Here is a 25,769-nt window from a genome sequence, read left to right on the forward strand (position 1 = left end):
AAGTGGAATGAGGAACTCTTTATTGAGACAATCATGAAACAGCAATCTGTGGGTGAGTTGTAGTGGATATTATAATGTAAGGATCTGCTGGAGTCCAAGTCAAACCAAGATTCTTTATTTCTGAGCTCAGAGAGAACAACAGAGTTTGGTATTTGGTATTTTACTAGGATCCCCATTAGCTGTTGCAAAAGCAGCAGCTACCCCTCCTACGGTCAACACAAAACATGACACAATTGTCATGTCTCTCGTCGGTGGGCATGGACCAAAGCGCAGCGTGGGAAGTAAAAAAAAAAGGGAAGGAAAAAGGCTGCCTAAGTATGATTCACAATTAGAGACAACGATAGACAGCTGTCCCTGATTGAGAACCATACCCGGCCAAAACAAAGAAATACAAAAACACAGAAAAAGGAACATAGAATGCCCACCCGAGTCACACCCTGGCCTAACCAAAATAGAGAATAAAAGCTTCTCTATGGCCAAGGCGTGACAGACGCTCTGTTCTGGGCCAGCTGCAGCTTTACTAGGTCTTTCCGTGCAGCACTGGACCACACGACTGGACAATAATCAAGATTAGACAAAACTAGAGCCTGCAGAACTTGCTTTGTGGAGAGTAGTGTCAAAAAAGCAGAGCATCTCTTTATTATGGCTAGACCTCTCCCCAGCTTTACAACCATTGAATCTATATGTTTTGACCATGACAGTTTACAATCTAAGGTAATGCCAAGTAATTTAGTATCCTCAACTTGTTCAACAGCCACACAATTCATTACCAGATTCAGCTGAGGTCTAGAACTTGAGGAATGATTTGTACCAAATACAATGCTCTTAGTTTTAGAGATGTTCAGGGCCAGTTTATTACTGGCCACGCATTCCAAAACAGACTGCAACTCTTTGTTCAGGTTTTCAGTGACTTCATTAGCTGTGGTTGCTGGTGCTTATATAGTTGAATCATCAGCATACATGGACACACATGCTTTTTTTAATGCCAGTGGCAGGCCATTGGTAAAAATAGAAAAGAGTAGAGGGCCTAGAGAGCTGCCCTGTGGTACATCACACTTCATATGTTTGACATTAGAGAAGCTTCCATTAAAAACCCTCTGAGTTCTATTAGATAGATAGCTCTGAATCCACATTATGGCAGAGGTTGAAAAGCCATAGCACAAACATTCTTAAACAACAGGTTATGGTCAATAATATCAAAGGCTGCACTGACATCTAACAATAGAGCTCCCACAATCTTCTCGTTATCAATTTCTCTCAACCAATCATCAGTCATTTGTGTCAGTGCAGTACATGTTGAGTGCCCTTCTCTATAAGCATGCTGAAAGTCTGTTGTTCATTTGTTTAAAGAAATATAGCATTGTATTTAAACTAAACTTGCTCTGCTTTCATTTCATGATGTTTTTTTTACCCCATCATTCTTTATATCATTGATTTGGCTTCATAATAAAGTTGATTATTTTTGTTGAGTTTGGTCACATCATTTCTCAATTTGCAGTATGTAAGCCAGCCAGACTTATTAGCCGCTCCTTTAGCCCCAACTCTTTCAAACATACAGTTTTTAAATTCCTCATCAATCCATGGAGCCTTAACAGTTCTAACAGTCAGTTTCTTAACAGGTACAACATGTTAATCAATAATTGGAAGAAGCAATTTCATCTGGTAAAAACGGATCAACACATTATAAGGCAACAATATAAGACAACGGGAGCACTGTGTATGTTATCTGATGAATTGTAAGAAAAATGAGATGTGAAAAAAAAGTGAAATATCAATATACATGCAAAGAGAAGTAATTTCTCTCTCCTGTGTAGATTCTCTAATGATGTTTAAGTGATTGTTATGAGTAATATGTTTTCCCAAAATCTAATCTTCTGTAAAGCTTTCTCCTCTGTGTCATGCTCTTTCAGGCTTCCTAAATGGGCAAAAGCTTTGCATCCTGGGAGGAGTGGTAATGCATCTCCCCTGTGTGTATTATCTTGTGTTGTTTCAGGGTCCCTAACTGGTTAAAACACTTGCCACACTGGGAGCAGGCTTCTCCCCTGTGTGTATTCTCTCGTGCTGTTTCACAGCCCCTAACTGGTTAAAACACTTGCCACAGTGGGAGCAGTGGTAAGGCTTCTCTCCTGTATGTATTCTTTCGTGTTTTTTAAGATCCCCTGCCCCGTTGAAACACTTGCCACACTGGGAGCAGTGGTAAGGCTTCTCCCCTGTGTGTATTCTCTCGTGCTGTTTCAGATACCTTGCCGAGACGAAAAACTTTCCACACTGGGAGCATTGGTAAGGCTTTTCCCCTGTGTGTATTCTCTCGTGCTGTTTCAGATTCCATGCCCAGGTGAAACACTTTCCACACTGGGAGCAGTGGTAAGGCTTCTCCCCTGTGTGCATTCTCTCGTGTCTTTTCAGATTCCCCAAATCATTAAAACCCTTTCCACACTGGGAGCAGTGGTAAGGCTTCTCCCCTGTGTGTATGCTCACGTGTCGTTTCAGCTTCCCCAAATCTTTACAACCCTTTCCACACTGGGAGCAGTGGTAAGGCTTCTGCCCTTTGTGTATTCTCTCATGTCGTTTCAGATTCCCCAAATCATTAAAACCCTTTCCACACTGGGAGCAGTGGTAAGGCTTCTCCCCTGTGTGTATTCTCTCGTGTCGTTTCAGCTTCCCCAAATCGTTAACACCCTTTCCACACTGGGAACAGTGGTAAGGCTTCTCCCCTGTGTGTATTCTCTCATGTCGTTTAAGCTCACTTAACTTGTTCCAACCCTTTCCACAGTGGGAACACTGGTGTCTTCTTGCTGGTTTGGAAGTCCATGGCTTTGGTTCCTCTGAGTCTGGTTTTTCTCCTGCCAAAGAAAGTGTTTTTTAAAATAGAGACCCGAATGAAACCTCCACATGATAAAACAGCCTTGCTACGAGGGTAAATCCTAATCAGATCCCTCAATAACCTAAGGCCAGTTTTAACAATCTTAAGTGTGATTTTAAAACAAATGTTGTAGAGTTTCCTGGTAATTACTGACAATGTTTACACTACTTATTTATTCATTCTGTTTTCGTCAGAACACAAAAAACTAAACAGTTCTAGGACACTCAAGACACAGACGTCACTGGATTCCAATCGAGCAGGTAGTTCTAAATATATAACTTTAATAGCTGTATGATACAGAATGCAACCTACAGTCGTGGCCAAAAGTTTTGAGAATGAAAAATATTAATTTGCACAAAGTTTGCTGCTTCAGTGTCTTAAGATATTTTTGTCAGATGTTACTATGGAATGCTGAAGTGTAATTACAAGCATTTCAAGTGTCAAAAGCTTTTATTTACAATGACATGATGTTGATGAGGTATCAATATTTAGTAACTACAATAAACAAATGATAAAACGCAACATGTGAAGTGTTGGATGTTTAATGAGCTGAGAAAAAAAAGATTGCAGAATTGTTTACACCCCTGTTAGTTAACATTTATTCTCTGCCAAGATAATCCATCAACCTGACAGGTGTGGCATGTCAAGCTGATTAAACAGCATGATCATTACACAGGTGCACCTTGTGCTGGGGAGAATAAAAGGCCACACTAAAATGTGCAGTTTTGTCACACAACACAATGCCACAGGTGTCTCAAGTTGAGGGAGCATGCAATTGGCATGCTGACTGCAGGAATATCCACTAGAGCGGTTACCAGATAATTGAATGTTCAATTCTCTACCAGAAGCCACCTCACAACTTCATTTTAGAGAATTTGGCAGTACATCAAACTGGCCTCACAACTACAGACCACATATAACGACGCCAGCCCAGGATCTCCACAGCATCTGAGACCAGCCACCCGAGTAGTATTTATATTTGTAATGAAACCCTTTTGTGGGGAAAAACGAATTCTGATTGGCTGGGCCTGGCTCCGCAATGGGTGGGCTTATGCCCTCAAGGGCCCACCAATGGCTGCACCCCTCAGTCATGTAAAGTCCATAGATTAGGGCCTAATTTATTTATTTACAATGACTGACTTATATGAGCTGTAAATCGTTGAAATTGCTGTTTATATTTTGGTTCAGTATACACACAGACACAGTGCATTCGTTAAGTATTCAGACCCCTTCACCTTTTCCATATTTTGTTACATTTCAGCATTATTCTAAAATTGATTAAATTGTTTTTCCCCCTCGCCAATCTAAACTCAGCAAACAAAGAAATGTCCTCTCACTGTCAACTGCGTTATTCAGCAAACTTAAGATGTGTAAATATTTGTTGGAACATAAGATTCAACAACCTACATAAACTGAACAAGTTCCACAGACATGTGACTAACTGAAATGGAATAACGTGTCCCTGAACAAAGGGGGGTGGGGGGGGGGTCAAAATCAAAAGTAACAGTCAGTATCTGGGACGGCAGGGTAGCCTAGTGGCTAGAGAGTTGTACTAGTAACCGAAAGGTTGCAAGTTCATATCTCCGAGCTGACAAGGTACAAATCTGTTGTTCTGCCCCTGAACAGGCAGTTAACCCACTGGCCGTCATTGAAAATAAGAATTTGTTCTTAACTGACTTGTTTAGTTAAATAAAGGTAAAATAAAAATAAATAAAAAATCTGGTGTGGCCACCAGCTGCATTAAGTACTGCAGTGCATCTCCTCCTCATGGACTGCACCAGATTTGGCAGAACTTGCAGTGAGATGCTACCTTCCGGTCTTGCAGGAAATCACGCACAGAACGAGCAGTATGGCTGGTGGCATTGTTATGAGCCTGCTGGAAGGGTACCACGAGGGAGGAGGATGTCTTCCCTGTAACGCACAGCGTTGAGAGTGCCTGCAATGACAACAACCTCAGTCTGATGATGCTGTGACACCGCCCCAGACCATGACTGCCCCTCCAAATCGATCCCGCTCCAGAGTACAGGCCTCCGTGTAATGCTCATTTCTTTGACGATAAACGCGAAACCGACCATCACCCCTGGAGACAAAACCGTGACTTTTTGTGACGGTGGGTTTGTGCCCAGAGGCGACGTTGTTGCCAGTGATGTCTGGTGAGGACCTGCCTTACAACAGGCCTGCAAGCCCGCAGTCCAGCCTCTCTCAGCCTATTGAGGACAGTCTGAGCACTGATGGAGGGATAGTGCGTTCCTGGTGTAACTTGGGCAGTTGTTGTTGCCATCCTGTACCTGTTCCGCAGGTGTGATGGTCGGATGTCCCGATCCTGTGCAGGTGTTGTTACACGTGGTCTGCCACTGCGAGGACGATAAGCTGTCCGTCCTGTCTCACTGTAGCGCTGTCTTAGGCGTCTCACAGTACAGACATTGCAATTTATTTCCCTGGCCACATCTGCAGTCCTCATGCCTCCTTGCAGCATGCCTAAGGCACATTCACACGGTTGAGCAGGGACCCTGGGCATCTTTCTTTTGGTGTTTCCAGATTCAGTAGAAAGGCCTCTTTAGTGTCCTAAGTTTTCATAACTGGGGGTGTAAAGCCATACATTTTTTTTCAGCAGCAGACTATGATCGATAATGTCAAAAGCCGCACTGAAGTCTAACAAAACAGCCCAAACAATATTTTTATCATCATCAATTTCTCTCAGCCAATCAGTCATTTTTAAGTGCTGTGTTTATTGAATGCCCTTCCCTATAAGCCTGATCACAGCTTTCCTCAGTATTAGTTAATAAATTAACAGTGTCTAGAGTTTAGTTTGCCTGTTCAACAGTCTTGTAAAGATAGGGGGGTTGACTGGGACAGGCAATGTAATATCCATAATGTTTTAAGGATAAGTTTTTGTAAAACAAGCACCTTACATTGGATCATCTTGAAATTTTCTCTCTAATGCTAACTTTCATCAAGGTTTTATATGGTCTATTGGTTTCTCTCTTTTCATTGGCAGAATCCTTTTTCAGTGTTATGATATTCATAACATCCATATCCACCAGTCTATCTTCCTGTCAACTAACAGAACTCTGCTGGTTGTCCTGGTAACAGATACCAGTGGGCAGATCTATTGTATTTGTTCAAACTAAACTACAGCACTTACTTTGATGAGTCAAATCTGATCCTTTCATCTCTTCTCCTCCTCTCACAGTTCCACTCAGCCCTGTTGTTTTCCTGCAGTCCACCAGCAGCACAGACAACCTCTTCATACCCAGCAGTAAGGTGCTACCCAGAGAGGCACGACACAGGGTGGAAGGGCTAGCGTTGTCCTAGTAACCATAAAGAGGGTACACAGATGCAGATCATTATGGATGCTGATGTCACTGTTGTCATAAAGTATTTTACAGAAACCCAGCCCAAGCCGATAAAGCAAGCTGTATGCTAGACCAGACCAAGCTGTACCATCTGGTGTTCTGATCTGGAAAGACTCTTCTCTGCCTCGTCAGCATCAGGATGTTGTTGAGGCTCCGCAGAGGATCCACCATAGTCATGTCTCTCTCCTGTGTGAATGAGAACATCATACAGATGGTAAATTTGTGATCTTCTATTGCAATCACAGAGTCTTACAAGAGGCATGAATGTCTAAAAAGGGCCTAAAATGGCCACTTTCATCATGATTTCCTAAAAAAATATTTGTGATGCAAATGTAAAAGGGTTGTTCCACAAAATGGGTGCCTTTTTTTATATTTTAAGTAGAACATACGCAGCAATATTGAATTTTAAAAGACTGTTATACTAGATGAGGGGAACTTTAATGTCAACCACGTGGAGAATTCAATACATCTAATTGAAAAGTCCCAAAAGTATATGAACCACTGGCAGATCGACCAATTAACAATTCCTACAGTAAGAATGCCCATTAAAAACCCCCACATTAGTTCAACAACTGCATAGTTTGTGTCCCTGTTTTTAAGACAGTACTCACTGGTGTCAATCGGATCTTCTGTCTCCTCCTTTTTCACTCTCAAAACGTCTTCCTCCTTCACGTTTATTAAGATAGCATCCTCTTCCTCTCTAAAAGGTTCTTTCACTATAACAGCCTCCTCTTCCTCCTTTTTCATTCTGAAAGATTCTTTCTCCGTAAAGCAGACCTCCGCTTCATTAGCAAGGGAGGAGTAGTTCAGTGAGCTCATGGTCAGGGATGTTAGCTAGCTAGCTAGCATTAGCGACTAGCCTAGTGCTAACCTCAGTATCAATCTTTAACAAGTTTGCAAATTGAACAAGCACATTAGGTTAAATTTAACCAGTAGATACGTCAACCGAAATTTGTTTAAAACACTGAGATTAGCTAATGTACAATAACATGGTCTAAAGAATCAATCTTTTAGTTTTATGTTGTCTAGCAAGCTACCGAGGTGGTTGAAAGAGTTTGCGCCTTGTTGTTCCTGAAGAAGCGTCCCGTCCAGTCCATTATACGTCATCAAGAAGCATCACCTGAAAGACGCACATCGCCATCTGCTGGCTGGAGTGGGTGACGCAGTTTGGAAACAATAGGTACTACACTTTTTGTGATGGAAAGAACGTCATAATAATTTAACAATAAGCAGATATATTTTCTCTTATGTCTTACAAATAATACTTTCCTGTACACAGACGTAGAAGCTTAAAATGAATATGTGGATGATGAATAAATACTTCTACGAATAGGTAGTGTTTTAAAACACATTTGTGTTAATACTCTGTTCATTTTTCACATTCGTTTTTATTAGATGTGACCATACTTTTCCCTTAAAGCCACGCTCTATACGATACAAATCATACTGTAAACAATAGAGCAAATGCATCACATGCAACAGAATCGTCTGAATGAATTCACCCCTGATGATGCGTAAACACAGTTCACTTTCACAACTGCCACGTTGTATTTCCTCTCACATCAATTCGCTCACCTTTTCCCTTCGCTTGTGGACGTCAATGCACAACACATCAGCTGTAGGTGACCAGGAGTTAAAACCTTTCCAAACCAAACCATTTCATATCTGCTACACACAGCCTACATCGTTGTCACCATATTAGCTAAAGTAATGTCATAGTCAACACAGCTAATATAAGTAACTTGTTAGTAAACCTGCTACAATCATGACAGAGCTCCTCTGTGGAGATGCTACATGTTTCATCATTAGATGCTACAGTCCTTAAACAATGGATGTCATATGAATCTTTACCACTTGGATCTGTAATAGGAGTAGTATTTTTCCTCGACTCACCTGTGTCCCCGCACATTGACTCTGTTCCGGTACCTCCTGTATATACCCTCCACATTGACTCTGTTCCGGTACCTCCCGTATATACCCTCCACATTGACTCTTTTCCGGTACCTCCTGTATATACCCTCCACATCGACTCTGTTCCGGTACCTCCTGTATATAGCCTCCACATTGACTCTGTACCGGTACCTCCTGTATATAGCCTCCACATTGACTCTGTTCCGGTACCTCCTGTATATAGCCTCCACATTGACTCTGTACTGGTACCTCCTGTATATACCCTCCACATTGACTCTGTTCCGGTACCTCCTGTATATAGCCTCCACATTGACTCTGTTCCGGTACCTCCTGTATATAGCCTCCACATTGACTCTGTACCGGTAATACCTGTATATGGCCTCCACATTGACTCTGTACTGGTAATACCTGTATATAGCCTCCACATTGACTCTGTACTGGTAATACCTGTATATACCCTCCACATTGACTCTGTACTGGTAATACCTGTATATAGCCTCCACATTGACTCTGTACTGGTAATACCTGTATATAGCCTCCACATTGACTCTGTACTGGTACCTCCTGTATATAGCCTCCACATTGACTCTGTACTGGTACCTCCTGTATATAGCCTCCACATTGACTCTGTACTGGTAATACCTGTCTACAGCCTCCACATTGACTCTGTACTGGTACCTCCTGTATATAGCCTCCACATTGACTCTGTACTGGTACCTCCTGTATATACCCTCCACATTGACTCTGTTCCGGTACCTCCTGTATATAGCCTCCACATTGACTCTGTACCGGTAATACCTGTATATGGCCTCCACATTGACTCTGTACTGGTAATACCTGTATATAGCCTCCACATTGACTCTGTACTGGTAATACCTGTATATACCCTCCACATTGACTCTGTACTGGTAATACCTGTATATAGCCTCCACATTGACTCTGTACTGGTAATACCTGTATACAGCCTCCACATTGACTCTGTACTGGTAATACCTGTCTACAGCCTCCACATTGACTCTGTACTGGTAATACCTGTCTACAGACTCCACATTGACTCTGTACTGGTAATACCTGTCTACAGCCTCCACATTGACTCTGTACTGGTAATACCTGTCTACAGCCTCCACATTGACTCTGTACCGGTAATACCTGTCTACAGACTCCACATTGACTCTGTACTGGTAATACCTGTCTACAGCCTCGCTACTGTTATTTTACTGCTGCTCTTTAATATTAATTATTTGTATTTTTATACATAACACTTATTTTTCTTAAAACTGCATTGTTGGTTAATTAAGGGCTTGTAAGTAAGTATTTCACTGTAAGCATTTCACTTGTATTTTGATTTCATTCATACATTTCTTACATTCATTCTTTTCTTACATTAATTTATTAATATAGAAAATATAAATATTGAAAATATAAATGTTTCCATTTTTTATATATATTGTTGAATATAATATACTTTAAGGGAATATTAGTTCCAGGATCTCTGCCAGTGTTAAAGTTATGGGCAATTTAATACAGAGACATTAGCATAGTAGGACATGTAACTTAAGGTTACCTAACATAACATCTGTTCTATGATATTATAAGCCTCGTTAGGGGCGGAGTCTAGGGAGATCCAATCAAACAACGTCTGTCACGCAACAGCTAATAGCAGACGACTCCACTTCCTATGTAAGGGACATAGTCGCTCCCATCTTCACATCTAAGTACGTGTTTGTCTTCCATGTGTGAAAGGTAACCTGGTGAATATCATAGAATCAGGGTTCTGTTAGGTAACCTGGTGAATATCATAGAATCAGGGTTCTGTTAGGTAACCTGGTGAATATCTTAGAATCAGGGTTCCGTTCTATTTCAATGACTTGTTAGTCTCTCACTTTGGGGATATAGTCAACAACCATAGAGCTCATATACTCTCTGATGCCAAGTCTAGACAGGATCATCCACTCTACTCACCGTAGGTACACTTCAACTGTGAGAGACGGACTCTGACTGACATAACGGCCCTTAGCTATTCACACAGAACAGCTTCACTGACGTGATTGTCTCATGGAGGCCTTTGTAAAGCTCCTGTGCATCGCTGACATAACGGCCCTCAGCCACCAACCTGTCTGCCGTTCTCTTCAACGTTCATGATGTGGACTTAGTAATTTTAATTAATGGTCAAGTTCCTCAGTGCTCCGTTCCTCTCCTTGCTTCTTTTGTATGCTGTTCTCCACTGTTTACACTTCTGATGCTGTTCTCTCTCATTTAATAAATCACTGATCTTTTCTTTTTCCCCCTGAATCAACATTCCTTTTCCATCTCTCTCTCTCTCAAGGTACTGTTCCCTTTTTACTGGGTCAGCATTGTGACGTGCTAGACACTGCCTTTGTCGTTCTGCTGCTGATGTGGGTGCCATCATTCCCTAGATGTTTCAATGGAATAACGTTAAGTCAAATATTCTTATAATAGACACATGTATACACTATAATCATTGAGTAATTTAGGATCCAGAGCAACTTAAAGGAACAACTGAAGAGCCTTGCCCAACTCTCCTACCACCAGGCTACCTGCCTTAAAATATATATTCTGTTCACATGGAACACATTACAGCATGTTTTATAAGTGAATATAAACAATATATAATGTATAATATATTCAATTATTAATTTGTTTAGATGCAATACTCATAAATAAAGTAAATAACTCAACCCTGTCACAGGTTTACAACCCGTTACATGTAGACTGAGGGACAGAGCTACATGGTGTGATTTTAATCAATAATCATGCATTTATTTGATAAAAATACTTTCTCAACAAAATAACACAAATGTATGTTTGCATTCAATTATGTGCACATTTTAATATTCATTTCCCAAGTAAAAATGAATTGAAACGCCTGGGGGACATATAAAAAATACATGATTTTGTAATAAGAAAGTTTAAATGAATTCTATATTTATTTCAATTCATTATACTGGACAATTCAATTTATATACAAAATCAGTCAGTGGGACTGAAATATTACCAGAGCTCAAGAATGACCCAAATACTGTTAGAATAGAAATGGTTCTCTGTCTGTTATTTTTTCACATCTAAATGTGGCCATACAACTCCCTTAAAGTGAAGGTAACTAAATGTGACCACATGTAACATGTGGATCTGCATTAGTATAGCATCACAAGTCCCAATGCAAAGTTACACCTCTCTTTTCTATTTTTCCAGTACATAAAACCGATCAGAATTCCAAAGAATGCCGAAGTCATGTCAGAATAGTTTTTTTTACAGGCTGTGAAGTAATATGGAGGACCCGGCTAGCCAGCCTATCCCCTACAATGTCAACTCTGACAGAAATATCTTCAAATAGATCACTTCAAATGAAACCAAATCGTGTGCACTCATGACTAGTGGTTGTCTGTCATAGTTGAAGTGTACCTATGATGAAAATTACAGGCCTATCTCATCTTTTTAAGTGGGAGAACTTGCACAATTGGTGGCTGACTAAATACTTTTTTGCCCCACTGTATATATATTTATACACAGTGGGGAGAACAAGTATATGATACACTGTCGATTTTGCAGGTTTTCCTACTTACAAAGCATGTAGAAAAGCATGTAGGGGTCTGTAATTTTTATCATAGGTACACTTCAACTGTGAGAGACGGAATCTAAAACAAAAATCTAGAAAATCACATTGTATGATTTTGTGAGTACACCCCTCACATTTTTGTATATATTTGAGTATATCTATTCATGTGACAACACTGAAGAAATTACACTTTGCTACAATGTAAAGTAGTGAGTGTACAGCTTGTATAACAGTGTAAATTTGCTGTCCCCTCAAAATAACTCAACACTCAGCCATTAATGTCTAAACTGCTGGCAACAAAAGTGAGTACACCCCTAAGTGAAAATGTCCAAATTGGGCCCAAAGTGTCAATATTTTGTGTGGCCACCATAATTTTCCAGCATGGAGTACACGTCCTGGTAATCCGTCTGGCCCTGCGTTGTGATCTGAGGACCCATGCCAAACCTTTTCAGTCTCCTGAGGGGGAATAGGTGTTAGCGAGCTGTGTTAGCGAGCTGTGCGGCTAAGCAGCTAACTGCCTATGTAACAGTATAACTTTAGACCGTCCCCTCGCCCATACCCGGGCGCGAACCCGGGACCCTTTGCACACATCCACAACAGCCACCCACGAAGCATCGTTACCCATCGCTCCACTACTTCAAGGTCTCAGAGCAAGTGACGTCACCGATTGAAACGCTATTTAGCGCGCACCTCTAACTAAGCTAGCAGTTTCACATCCGTTACACCTACTGATCAACCTATTGTGTGTATTGAACATTGATATTTGACTGTAGCAGCTAGCTAACTGGCTACTGATCAACCTATTGTGTGTATTGAACATTCATACTGGACAGTTTTACCTATAGAGTAGCACCACCACCCATTCTCTTGAAGTCAAAGCCACAGTGTATTGTTGCTATAGGAGTTTTTGATTAATAATCCTATTTATTTCAAGCCCCACTAAGATGTCACCATACTATTCTTTTAAAGCACCACGATGTAAGACATACATCATCAGAGTGGGCCTCCAACTTAAATGTAAACAATGGAGCAAATGCATCACATGTGAACATCACTTGATTATCGGAGTGGTGTATTATGACATCATATAGAACTACTCAGACATTCCAAATCAGGCTTCATCCATATCATGAAGGTGGATATTGATCCAACCATTTCCAAAGTAATGACCGGGCTGATGGAAACAGGATATGCCTGTACACTTTTCTAAATGCCGACAGACGATTTGTTACTTCGTTTGACATGGTGGGGTCATTTTGTGTCAGTAAAAATGTATAAACGAGAAGTGGCGGCATTAATCCTTTATGCGCAAATATTGACTTAATAACGATCATGTCTTAGTTAACTTGGAGTCACGTGATGATATATTGTGTGGTCCTCCCACTACGACTTGGGAAACCATGCAGTTTATTAGGCTACAGATTAAATAAATGATGAACTTCACAGGGTGGTGAAAGTGCATGTGTTGAGCTTGATGCTCCTTTCCAATACATTTTGATGGTCTTCTTCTGGTGACATGATGATGATTGATGCTTGGTTGCCATTTGACAAATAAAATAATATCTCTCTTATCCATAATAATCTCATCATGTAGGTAGCCTACCAACACTGTATATGTGAGCTGTTGGCTACAGTGCACGGGACAAGAGGACTTTTGCTATATAACTCAACGGTTTTTCAAAACCATCAGTAGAGTTGAAAATGCGATGGAAACCCATTTAACTTGCATTTTTCATTCAGTTCATGGGAATTCAACAGGAAAACATTTTTTTCCGTGCACTACGTCATCACGCAAAGACTTTTATCCGCAATAAATCTGTTTGATGCAAACATTTCCGGTGGGAAAATTCATATATTGTTTTATGCAGATTTGAGAATATCCACATGAAAATCTGTCTACATGGAAATTTAGCTACTAAGGTGGATATTGAACCAACAGCTGCCGCTTATTCAAACCAGCCCACTTGGCAAAGACCTCAGTTCAACATTCAGTTTCTCGTTACATTTCTTTGAAACGGATTTTGGTTGCAAGTTGGGTGAAACACAAAATATCACCAGTCACTGGATTTAGGTTGCCAGTTGTGTGAAAATTAATAAAAAATACCTTATATAAATCCAATCCGTTTTCCACATTGAATAAACATCATCACATGGATTTGTTTTGTTGAAATCAAATCAAATAAATGTTATTGGTCACATACACATGGTTAGTAGATGTTATTGGTCACATACACATGGTTAGCAGATGTTATTGGTGACATACACATGGTTAGGAGATGTTATTGGTGACATACACATGGTTAGCAGATGTTATTGGTGACATACACATGGTTAGCAGATGTTATTGGTCACATACACATGGTTAGCAGATGTTATTGGTCACATACACATGGTTAGCAGATGTTATTGGTCACATACACATGGTTAGCAGATGTTATTGGTCACATACACATGGTTAGCAGATGTTATTGGTCAGATACACATGGTTATCAGATGTTATTGGTCACATACAGATGGTTAGCAGATGTTATTGGTCACATACACATGGTTAGCAGATGTTATTGTGAGTGTGGCGAAATGCTTGTGCTTCTAAGTCCAACAGTGCAGCAGTATCAAACAGATAATATCTAACAAATTCCACAACTAAACCTAATACACATAATCCAGTAAAGGAATGAGAAATATAGAAGTATAAAACATGGATGAGCAGAAACACAGCAGCTAAGATGCAATATATAGTGAGGAATATATAGTGACGGATACAGTGTACTGTACAGTATATACAGTTGAAGTCAAAGTTTACAAACACTTAGGTTGGAGTCATTAAAACAAATTTTTTCACCCACTCCACAAATTTCTTGTTTACAAACTATAGTTTTGGCAAGTCGGTTAGGACATCTACTTTGTGCATGACATTTTTCCAACAATTGTTTACAGACAGATTATTTTACTTATAATTCACTGTATCACAATTCCAGTGGGTCACTAGTTTACATACACTAATTTGACTGTGCCTTAAAACAGCCTTGGAAAAGTCCAGAAAATTATGTCATTGCTTTCGAAGCTTCTGATAGGCTAATTGACATCATTTGAGTCAATTGGAAGTGTACCTGTGGATGTATTTCCAGGCCTACCTTCAAACTCAGTGCCTCTTTACTTCACATCATGGGAATTTGTTTTTAAAATCAGCAAAGATCTCAAGAAAAAAAAATGTAGACCTCCACAAGTCTGGTTCATCCAAATGGCTGAAGGTACCACGTTCATCTGTACAAACAATAGTACACAAGTATAAATACCATGGGACCACACAGCCGTCATACCGCTCAGGAAGGAGGTAGAATCTGCAGAACTTGCTTTGTGGAGAGTAGTGTCAAAAAAGCAGAGCATCTCTTTATTATGGCTAGACCTCTCCCCAGCTTTACAACCATTGAATCTATATGTTTTGACCATGACAGTTTACAATCTAAGGTAATGCCAAGTAATTTAGTATCCTCAACTTGTTCAACAGCGACACAATTCATTACCAGATTCAGCTGAGGTCTAGAACTTGAGGAATGATTTGTACCAAATACAATGATCTTAGTTTTAAAGATGTTCAGGACCAGTTTATTACTGGCCACGCATTCCAAAACAGACTGCAACTCTTTGTTCAGGTTTTCAGTGACTTCATTAGCTGTGGTTGCTGGTGCTTATATAGTTGAATCATCAGCATACATGGACACACATGCTTTGTTTAATGCCAGTGTCAGGCCATTGGTAAAAATAGAAAAGAGTAGAGGGCCTAGAGAGCTGCCCTGCGGTACATCACACTTCATATGTTTCACATTAGAGAAGCTTCCATTAAAAACCCTCTGAGTTCTATTAGATAGATAGCTCTGAATCCACATTATGGCAGAGGTTGAAAAGCCATAGCACAAACAATTTAAAACAACAGGTTATGGTCAATAATATCAAAGGCTGCACTGAAATCTAACAATAGAGCTCCCACAATCTTCTTGTTATCAATTTCTCTCAACCAATCATCAGTCATTTGTGTCAGTGCAGTACATGTTGAGTGCCCTTCTCTATAAGCATGCTGAAAGTATGTTGTTCATTTGTTTACAGAAATATAGCATTGTATTTGTTCAAACCATTTTTTTTCCAACAGGTTGCTAAGAGCTGGCTGCCAGCTTATAGGTCTGCTGTTAGAACCAGTAAAGGCCGCTTTACCACTCTTGGGTAGTGGAATTACTTCGGCTTCCCTCCAGGCCCGAGGACAAAGACTTTCCTCTAGGCTCATATTAAAAATATGACAGATAGATGGAAAGCTACTGAGGACAGTAGCGGACTCTATAGCCACTCTATCTAAGTTGTCAATGCCAGGTTTGTCATTATTGATCGATAACAATTGTTCCACCTCTCCCACACTAACTTCACAAAATTCAATACTTGCACTGCTTTTCTATCATTATGTTTTTTACAAGTTTTTTTTCATCATTCTTTATATCATTGATCTTGGCTTCATAATAAAGTTGATTATTTTTGTTGAGTTTGGTCACATCATTTCTCAATTTGCAGTATGTAAGCCAGCCAGATGTGCAGCCAGACTTATTAGCCACTCCTTTTGCCCCATCTCTTTCAAACATACAGTTTTTAAATTCCTCATCAATCCATGGAGCCTTAACATATCTAACAGTCAGTTTCTTAACAGGTACATGTTTATCAATAATTGGAAGAAGCAATTTCATATGGTAAAAACAGGTAAACACATTATCAGTCAACAATATAAGACAACGGGAGCACTGTGTATGTTCTCAGATGAGTTGTGAGTCAATGAGATGTGAAATATCAATATACACGCTAAGAGAAGTAATTACTCTCTCCTGTGTGGATTCTCTAATGACGTTTAAGTGATTATTATGAGTAATATGTTTTCCCAAAATCTGAGCTTTTATCCTCTGTGTCATGTTCTTTTAGGCTTCCTAATTTGGCAAAAGTTTGCACCCTGGGAGGAGTGGTAATGCATCTCCCCTGTGTGTATTCTCTTGTGCTGGTTCAGGGTCCCTAACTGGCTAAAACACTTGCCACACTGGGAGCAGTGGTAAGGCTTCTCTCCTGTGTGAATTCTCTCGTGTTGTTTCAGGCTCCCTAACTGGCTAAAACACTTGCCACACTGGGAGCAGTGGTAAGGCTTCTCCCCTGTGTGAATTTTCTCATGGGCTTTCAGGTGTCCTTTCTGGTTAAACATCTTTCCACATTGTGAGCAGTGGTAAGGCTTCTCCCCTGTGTGAATTTTCTCATGAGCTTTCAGGTGTCCTTTCTGGTTAAACATCTTTTCACATTGTGAGCAGTGGTAAGGCTTCTCCCCGGTGTGAATTTTCTCGTGTTTTTTCAGATCCCCTGACTGGTTGAAACTCTTTCCACACTGGGAGCAGTGGTAAGGCTTCTCCCCTGTGTGTATTCTCTCGTGTTTTTTCAGATCCCCTGACCAGTTGAAACTCTTCCCACATTGTGAGCAGTGGTAAGGCTTCTCCCCTGTGTGAATTCTCTCATGCTGTTTCAGCTCCCCTGACTGGTAGAAACACTTTCCACACTGGGAGCAGTGGTACGGCTTGTCCCCTGTGTGTATTCTCTCATGTTTTTTCAGATCCCCTGACCGGTTGAAACTCTTCCCACACTGGGAGCAGTGGTAAGTCTTCTCCCCTGTGTGTATTTTCTCATGAGCTTTCAGGTGTCCTTTCCGGTTAAACATCTTTCCACATTGTGAGCAGTGGTAAGGCTTCTCCCCTGTGTGTATTCTCTCGCGTTTTTTCAGATCCCCTGACCCATTGAAACTATTTCCACACTGGGAGCACTGGTGTCGTCTTGCTGGTTTGGACGTCCCTGGCTCTGGTTCCTCTGAGTCTGGTCTTTCTCCTGCCAAAGACAGTGTTTTTAAAAATAGAGACCCGAATGAAATCTCCACATGATAAAACAACAGTGCTACGAGAGTAAACCCTAATCAGATCTCTCAACCTGAGGCCAAACAAATGTAGAGCTTCCTGGTAATTACTTATATGTTTACACTACTTATTTTATTCATCCTGTTTTACAAGTCAGAACACAAAAAATTAAACAGTTCTAGCACACTGAAGACACAGACTTTGCTAGATTCCAATCGAGCAGGTGGTTCTAAATATATAACTTTAATAGCTGTATGATACAGAATGTGACCTACACACTTCCTTAAACATAAAACAACTAAAGAAGTAATTTTGTGTAATAGTTTTTACATCGAAGACACAAAGCACATCAGTAACATCTCCCCGTTGTCGAAAGGGTTCGACACAATGTTTAAATGGCCCAATTTCTTACTTAGACGTTCACAGGTTTTTAGCATTTTGACTATCGCTGATGTCATATTTTGGGTAAAGTAAAAAATAAGGTGAAATATTTGGAAAGATGTTCCTAAAACTGATAGTAACTACAATAAACAAATTATAAATGCAACATGTAAAGTGTTGGATGTTTCATGAGCTGAAACAAAAGACTGCAGAATTTTACACATCCCAGTTAGTTAACATTTATTCTCTGCCAAGATAATCCATCAACCTGACAAGTGTGGCATATCAAGAAGCTGATTGAACAGCTTGATTATTACACAGGTGCACCTTGTGCAGGGGAAAATAAAAGGCCACTCTAAAATGTGCAGTTTTGTCACACAACAATGCCACAGATGTCTCAGAGGGAGCGTGCAATTGGCATGCTGACTGCAGGAATGTCCATTTTGATATTGTTTTACATTGGAGAGAGACACAAAGCACATCAGTAATATTTCCCCGTTGTCGATAGGGTGGACACAGAGAAAAATTAGAACGGTCTTTAGAACGTTGTTTGAGGCTTCCACTGTGAAGGAGGGGGGAATGAGAGCTGTTTCAACCAGAGGTCTGCCAGAGTAGCATGAGCTGATCACGCGCTTACACGTGAGAGCGACCTGCGTTCCATTGCAATTCTAAAGACAAAGGATTCTCTGGTTGGAACATTGTTGAAGATTTATGTTCACAACATCCTAAAGATAGATTCTACACATCGTTTGACATGTTTTTACGAATTGTAATATATCTTTTTGAATTTTTCATCTGAACTTTCGCCTGGACTTGCCCGCGCCTCGTGAGTTTGGATTTGTTTACCAAACGCGTTAACAAAAGGAGGTATTTGGACATAAATTATGGACTTTATTGAAGAAATCAAACATTTATTGTGGAACTGGGATTCCTGGGAGTGCATTCTGATGAAGATCATCAAAGGTAAGTGACTATTTATAACGCTATTTCTGACTCCACAACATGGCGGGTATCTGCATGGCTTGTTGTTGTGTCTGAGCGCCATACTCAGATTATTGCATGGTTTGCTTTTTCCGTAAAGCTTTTTTGAAATCTGACACAGCGGTTGCATTAAGGAGAAGTGTATCTATAATTCTGTGCATAATACTTGTATCTTTTATTAAAGTTAATATGAGTATTTCTGTAAATTGATGTGGCTCTCTGAAAATTTGCCGGATGTTTTCGAGGCACAACATAACTGACCATAAAGCACCAATGTAACCTGAGATTTTTGGATATAAATATGAACTTTTTGGAACATAACATACATGTATTGTGTAACATGAAGTCCTATGAGTGCCATCTGATGAAGATCATCAAAGGTTAGTGATTAATTTTCTCTCTATTTTTGCTTTTTGTGACTCCTCTCTTTGGCTGGAAAATGGCTGTGTGTGTTTTTGTGACGAGGCTCTGATCTAACATAATTATATGATGTACTTTCGCTGTAAAGCTTTTTTTTTTTTTTTTTTAATCGGACACGATGGGGAGATTAACAACAGGTTAAGCTTTAATTTGGTGTATTGCACTTGTGAATGCATGAAAGTTACATATTTCAAATTTTTTTTTTGAATTTCACGCTCTGCCGTTTCAGCGGAATGTTAGCCATAAGAAGTTAAGACTGCATAATGTTTCATCATTAGATGCTACAGTCCTCCTTTAAGACTCCATAATGTTTCATCATTAGATGCTACAGTCCTCCTTTAAGACTCCATAATGTTTCATCATTAGATGCTACAGTCCTCCTTTAAGACTCCATAATGTTTCATCATTAGATGCTACAGTCCTCCTTTAAGAATCCATAATGTTTCATCATTAGATGTTACAGTCCTCCTTTAAGACTCCATAATGTTTCATCATCAGATGCTACAGTCCTCCTTTAAGACTCCATAATGTTTCATCATTAGATGTTACAGGCCTCCTTTAAGACTCCATAATGTTTCATCATTAGGTGCTACAGTCCTCCTTTAAGACTCCATAATGTTTCATCATTAGATGTTACAGGCCTCCTTTAAGACTCCATAATGTTTCATCATTAGGTGCTACAGTCCTCCTTTAAGACTCCATAATGTTTCATCATTAGATGCTACAGTCCTCCTTTAAGACTCCATAATGTTTCATCATTAGATGCTACAGTCCTCCTTTAAGACTCCATAATGTTTCATCATTAGATGCTACAGTCCTCCTTTAAGACTCCATAATGTTTCATCATCAGATGCTACAGTCCTCCTTTAAGACTCCATAATGTTTCATCATTAGATGCTACAGTCCTCCTTTAAGACTCCATAATGTTTCATCATTAGATGCTACAGTCCTCCTTTAAGACTCCATAATGCTTCATCATTAGATGCTACAGTCCTCCTTTAAGACTCCATAATGTTTCATCATTAGATGGTACAGTCCTCATTTAAGACTCCATAATGTTTCATCATTAGATGTTACAGTCCTCCTTTAAGACTCCATAATGTTTCATCATTAGATGCTACAGTCCTCCTTTAAGACTCCATAATGTTTCATCATTAGATGGTACAGTCCTCCTTTAAGACTCCATAATGTTTCATCATCAGATGCTACGGTCCTCCTTTAAGACTCTATCATGTTTAGAATGTGTCTGGAAGCGCTACTCTATCTATTCTACTCTCATCCTTTCAGTTTTAATAATATTTCATAATAATAATGTTATAATAGGTAATAACTAACTTTAATAACTAGGGTTAATACCTGCCTGGCGCCCCAACAAAAATATTTATTTACCCCCCTCTAACAATACGCTACAGAATTAGCATAGTAGGCCATGTAATTTAAGGTAATCTGAAATATTTAGGACTAACTTATTCCTTGACACCCATTCTGAAACTCACTGCAGCTCTTTGTAAGTGTTGCTGTCATTTCAGTTTCCGTGGTAGCTGACGTGTACAGTGTTGAGTCATCCGCATACAGACACACTGGCTTTACTCAAATGTCGTTGGCATGTCGTTGGTAAAGATTGAAAAAGGTAGGTGCCAAACAGCTGCCCTGGGGAATTCCTGATTCTACCTTGATTTTGTTGTACAGGCTTCCATTAAAGAACACTCTCTGTGTTCTGTTAGACAGGTAGCTCTGGGGTGGCAGGTAACCTAGTGGTTAGAGCGGTAGGCCAGTAAACGAAATGTTGCTGGATTGAATCCCCGAGCTGACAAGGTAAAACTCTGTCCTTCTGCCCCTGAACAAGGCAGTTGGCCTAGGAACAGTGGGTTGTCATTGAAAATAAGAATTTGTTCTTAACCGACTTGCCTTGTTAAATAAAGATTCCTTTAAAAAAAAATTACCTCTTTATCCACAATATAGCAGGGGGTGTAAAGCCAAACGTTTTTTCAGCAGCAGACTACGATCGATAATGTCAAAAGCCGCACTGAAGTCTAACAAAACAGCCCAAACAATAATTTTATCGTCATCAATTTCTCTCAGCCAATCAGTCATTTTTAAGTGCTGTGTTTATTGAATGCCCTTCCCTATAAGCCTGATCACAGCTTTCCTCAGTATTAGTTAATTAATTAACAGTGTCTAGAGTTTAGTTTGCCTGTTCAACAGTCAATGTAATATCCATAATGTTTTAAGGATAAGTTTTTGTAAAACAAGCACCTTACATTGGATCATCTTGAAATTTTCTCTCTAAAGCTAACTTTCATCAAGGTTTTATATGGTCTATTGGTTTCTCTCTTTTCATTGGCAGAATCCTTTTTCAGTGTTATGATATTCATAACATCCATATCCACCAGTCTATCTTCCTGTCAACTAACATAACTCTGCTGGTTGTCCTGGTAACAGATACCAGTGGGCAGATCTATTGTATTTGTTCAAACTAAATTACAGCACTTACTTTGATGAGTCAAATCTGATCCTTTCATCTCTTCTCCTCCTCTCACAGTTCCACTCAGCCCCGTTGTTTTCCTGCAGTCCACCAGCAGCACAGACAACCTCTTCATACCCAGCGGTAAGGTGCTACCAGGAGAGGCACGACACATGGACTCCGGGAGGGTGGAAGGGCTAGCGTTGTCCTAGTAACCATAAAGAGGGGACACAGATGCACATCATTATGGATGCTGATGTCACTGTTGTCATAAAGTGTTTTACAGAAACCCAGCCCAAGCCGATAAAGCAAGCTGTATGCTAGACCAGACCAAGCTGTACCATCTGGTGTTCTGATCTGGAGAGACTCTTCTCTGCCTCGTCAGCATCAGGATGTTGTTGAGGATCCGCAGAGGATCCACCACAGTCATGTCTCTCTCCTGTGTGAATGAGAACATCAAACAGATGGTAAACTTATGATATTCTATTACAATCACAGAGTCTTACAAGAGGCATGAATATGTCTAAAAAGAGCCTAAAATGGCCACTTTCATCTTGATTTCATAAAAAAATATTTGTGATGCAAATGTAAAAGGGTTGTTCCACAAAATGGGTGCCTTTTTTTATATTTTAAGTAGAACATACGCACCAATATTGAATTTTAAAAGACTGTTATACTAGATGAGGGGAACTTTAATGTCGACCACATGGAGAATTCAATACATCTAATTGAAAAGTCGCAAAAGTATATGAACCAATGGCAGATCGACCATTTAACAATTCCTACAGTAAGAATGCCCATTAAAAACCCCACATTAGTTCAACAACTGCATAGTTTGTGTCCCTGTTTTTAAGACAGTACTCACTGGTGTCAATCGGATCTTCTGTCTCCTCCTTTTTCACTCTCAAAACGTCTTCATCCTTCACGTTTATTAAGATAGCATCCTCTTCCTCTCTGAAAGGTTCTTTCTCTTCTTTCACTATAACAGCCTCCTCTTCCTCCTTTTTCATTCTGAAAGATTCTTTCTCCGTAAAACAGACCTCTTCATTAGCAAGGGAGGAGTAGTTCAGTGAGCTCATGGTCAGGGATGTTAGCTAGCTAGCTAGCTAGCTAGCATTAGCGACTAGCCTAGTGCTAACCTCAGTATCAATCTTTAACAAGTTTGCAAATTGAACAAGCACATTAGGTTAAAGTTCACCAGTAGATACGTCAACCGAAATTTGTCTAAAACACTGAGATTAGCTAATGTACAATAACATGGTCTAAAGAATCAATCTTTCAGTTTTATGTTGTCTAGCAGGCTACGGAGGTGGTTGAAAGAGTTGGCGCCTTGTTGTTCTTGAAGAAGCGTCCCGTCCAGTCCATTATACGTCACGCAAGAAGCATCACCTGAAAGACGCCCATCGCCATCTGCTGACTGGAGTGGGTAACGCAGTTTGGAAACAATAGGTACTACACTTTTTGTGTTGGAAAGAGCGTCATAATAATTTAACAATAAACTGATATATTTTCTCTTACGTCTTACAAATAATACTTTCCTGTACACAGACGTAGAAGCTTAATATGAATATGTGGATAATAAATAAATACTTCTACGAATAGGTAGTGTGTTAAAACACATTTGTGTTAATACTCTGTTCATTTTTCACATTCGTTTTTATTAGATGTGACCATACTTTTCCCTTAAAGCCACGCTCTATACGATACAAATCATACTGTAAACAATAGAGCAAATGCATCACATGCAACAGAATCGTCTGAATGAATTCACCCCTGATGATGCGTAAACACAGTTCACTTTCACAACTGCCACGTTGTATTTCCTCCCACATCAATTCGCTCACCTTTTCCCTTCGCTTGTGGACGTCAATGCACAACACATCAGCTGTAGGTGACCAGGAGTTAAAATCTTTCCAAACCAAACCATTTCATATCTGCTACACACAGCCTACATCGTTGTCACCATATTAGCTAAAGTAACGTCATAGTCAACACAGCTAATATAAGTAACTTGTTAGTAAACCTGCTACGATCATGACAGAGCTCCTCTGTGGAGATGCTACATGTTTCATCATTAGATGCTACAGTCCTTCAACAATGGATGTCATATGAATCTTTACCACTTGGATCTGTAATAGGAGTAGTATTTTTCCTCGACTCACCTGTGTCCCCGCACATTGACTCTGTTCCGGTACCTCCTGTATATACCCTCCACATTGACTCTTTTCCGGTACCTCCTGTATATACCCTCCACATTGACTCTGTTCCGGTACCTCCTGTATATAGCCTCCACATTGACTCTGTACCGGTACCTCCTGTATATACCCTCCACATTGACTATGTACCGGTACCTCCTGTATATAGCCTCCACATTGACTCTGTTCCGGTACCTCCTGTATATACCCTCCACATTGACTCTGTACCGGTACCTCCTGTATATACCCTCCACATCGATTCTGTTCCGGTACCTCCTGTATATAGCCTCCACATTGACTCTGTTCCGGTACCTCCTGTATATAGCCTCCACATTGACTCTGTACCGGTACCTCCTGTATATATCCTCCACATTGACTCTGTACTGGTAATACCTGTCTACAGCCTCCACATTGACTCTGTACTGGTAATACCTGCATACAGCCTCCACATTGACTCTGTACTGGTAATACCTGCATACAGCCTCCACATTGACTCTGTACTGGTAATACCTGCATGCAGCCTCCACATTGACTCTGTACTGGTAATACCTGTCTACAGCCTCCACATTGACTCTGTACTGGTAATACCTTGTATACAGCCTCCACATTGACTCTGTACTGGTAATACCTGTATATAGCCCCCACATTGACTCTGTACTGGTAATACCTGTATATAGCCTCCACATTGACTCTGTACTGGTAATACCTGTATACAGCCTCCACATTGACTCTGTACTGGTAATACCTTGTATACAGCCTCCACATTGACTCTGTACTGGTAATACCTGTCTACAGCCTCCACATTGACTCTGTACTGGTAATACCTGTCTACAGCCTCCACATTGACTCTGTACTGGTAATACCTGTCTACAGCCTCCACATTGACTCTGTACTGGTAATACCTTGTATACAGCCTCCACATTGACTCTGTACTGGTAATACCTGTCTACAGCCTCCACATTGACTCTGTACTGGTAATACCTGTCTACAGCCTCTCTACTGTTATTTTCCTGCTGCTCTTTAATATTAATTATTTGTATTTTTATACATAACACTTATTTTTCTTAAAACTGCATTGTTGGTTAATTAAGGGCTTGTATGTAAGTATTTCACTGTAAGCATTTCACTTGTATTTTGATTTCATTCATTCTTTTCTTACATTCATTTATTAATATAGAAAATATAAATATTGAAAATATAAATGTTTCCATTTTTTATATATATTGTTGAATATAATATACTTTAAGGGTATATTAGTTCCAGGATCTCTGCCAGTGTTAAAGTTATGGGCAATTTAATACAGAGACATTAGCATAGTAGGACATGAAACTCTGGAGGTGTCAGATCCTTGCTACTATAGAACCTCATGAAGGTTCATCACCACAACATGCATCATTACAGATCTCTTGAACAGAGATGCCTTTAAACAATGTATATGTTGTAGCCAGACCTCTGGTGGATTGAGCCATCAAGCCCTCTGGAGGTGTCAGATCCTTGCTACTATAGAACCTCATGAAGGTATATCACCACAACATGCTTCATTACAGATCTCTTGAACAGAGATGCCTTTAAACAATGTATATGTTGTAGCCAGACCTCTGGTGGATTGAGCCATCAAGCCCTCTGGAGGTGTCAGATCCTTGCTGCTATAGAACCTCATGAAGGTTCATCACCACAACATGCATCATTACAGATCTCTT

The 25,769-nt window shown here is 40.0% G+C and overlaps 1 protein-coding gene across 1 annotated transcript in view; it reads right to left on the minus strand.

Moving 5' to 3' along the window:
* The window catches only part of LOC110513814 (zinc finger protein 721-like), a 49,359-nt gene extending 26,144 nt beyond the window's left edge, over positions 1-23,215 (minus strand). Inside the window, exons 1-8 of the mRNA XM_036942547.1 lie at positions 22,740-23,215; positions 22,216-22,313; positions 21,905-22,082; positions 16,656-17,602; positions 6,831-7,050; positions 6,308-6,405; positions 6,009-6,174; positions 2,004-2,843 (exon numbers count right to left, since the gene is read on the minus strand). Coding sequence (XP_036798442.1) covers positions 2,004-2,843; positions 6,009-6,174; positions 6,308-6,405; positions 6,831-7,050; positions 16,656-17,602; positions 21,905-22,082; positions 22,216-22,313; positions 22,740-22,953 — 2,761 coding nt within the window. The 5' untranslated portion in view covers positions 22,954-23,215. The remainder of the gene's footprint in view (positions 1-2,003; positions 2,844-6,008; positions 6,175-6,307; positions 6,406-6,830; positions 7,051-16,655; positions 17,603-21,904; positions 22,083-22,215; positions 22,314-22,739) is intronic.
* Positions 23,216-25,769: the final 2,554 nt, after the last annotated feature.

The sequence above is a fragment of the Oncorhynchus mykiss genome, chromosome 13, assembly GCF_013265735.2.
Source record: "Oncorhynchus mykiss isolate Arlee chromosome 13, USDA_OmykA_1.1, whole genome shotgun sequence".
Taxonomy (NCBI): domain Eukaryota; kingdom Metazoa; phylum Chordata; class Actinopteri; order Salmoniformes; family Salmonidae; genus Oncorhynchus; species Oncorhynchus mykiss.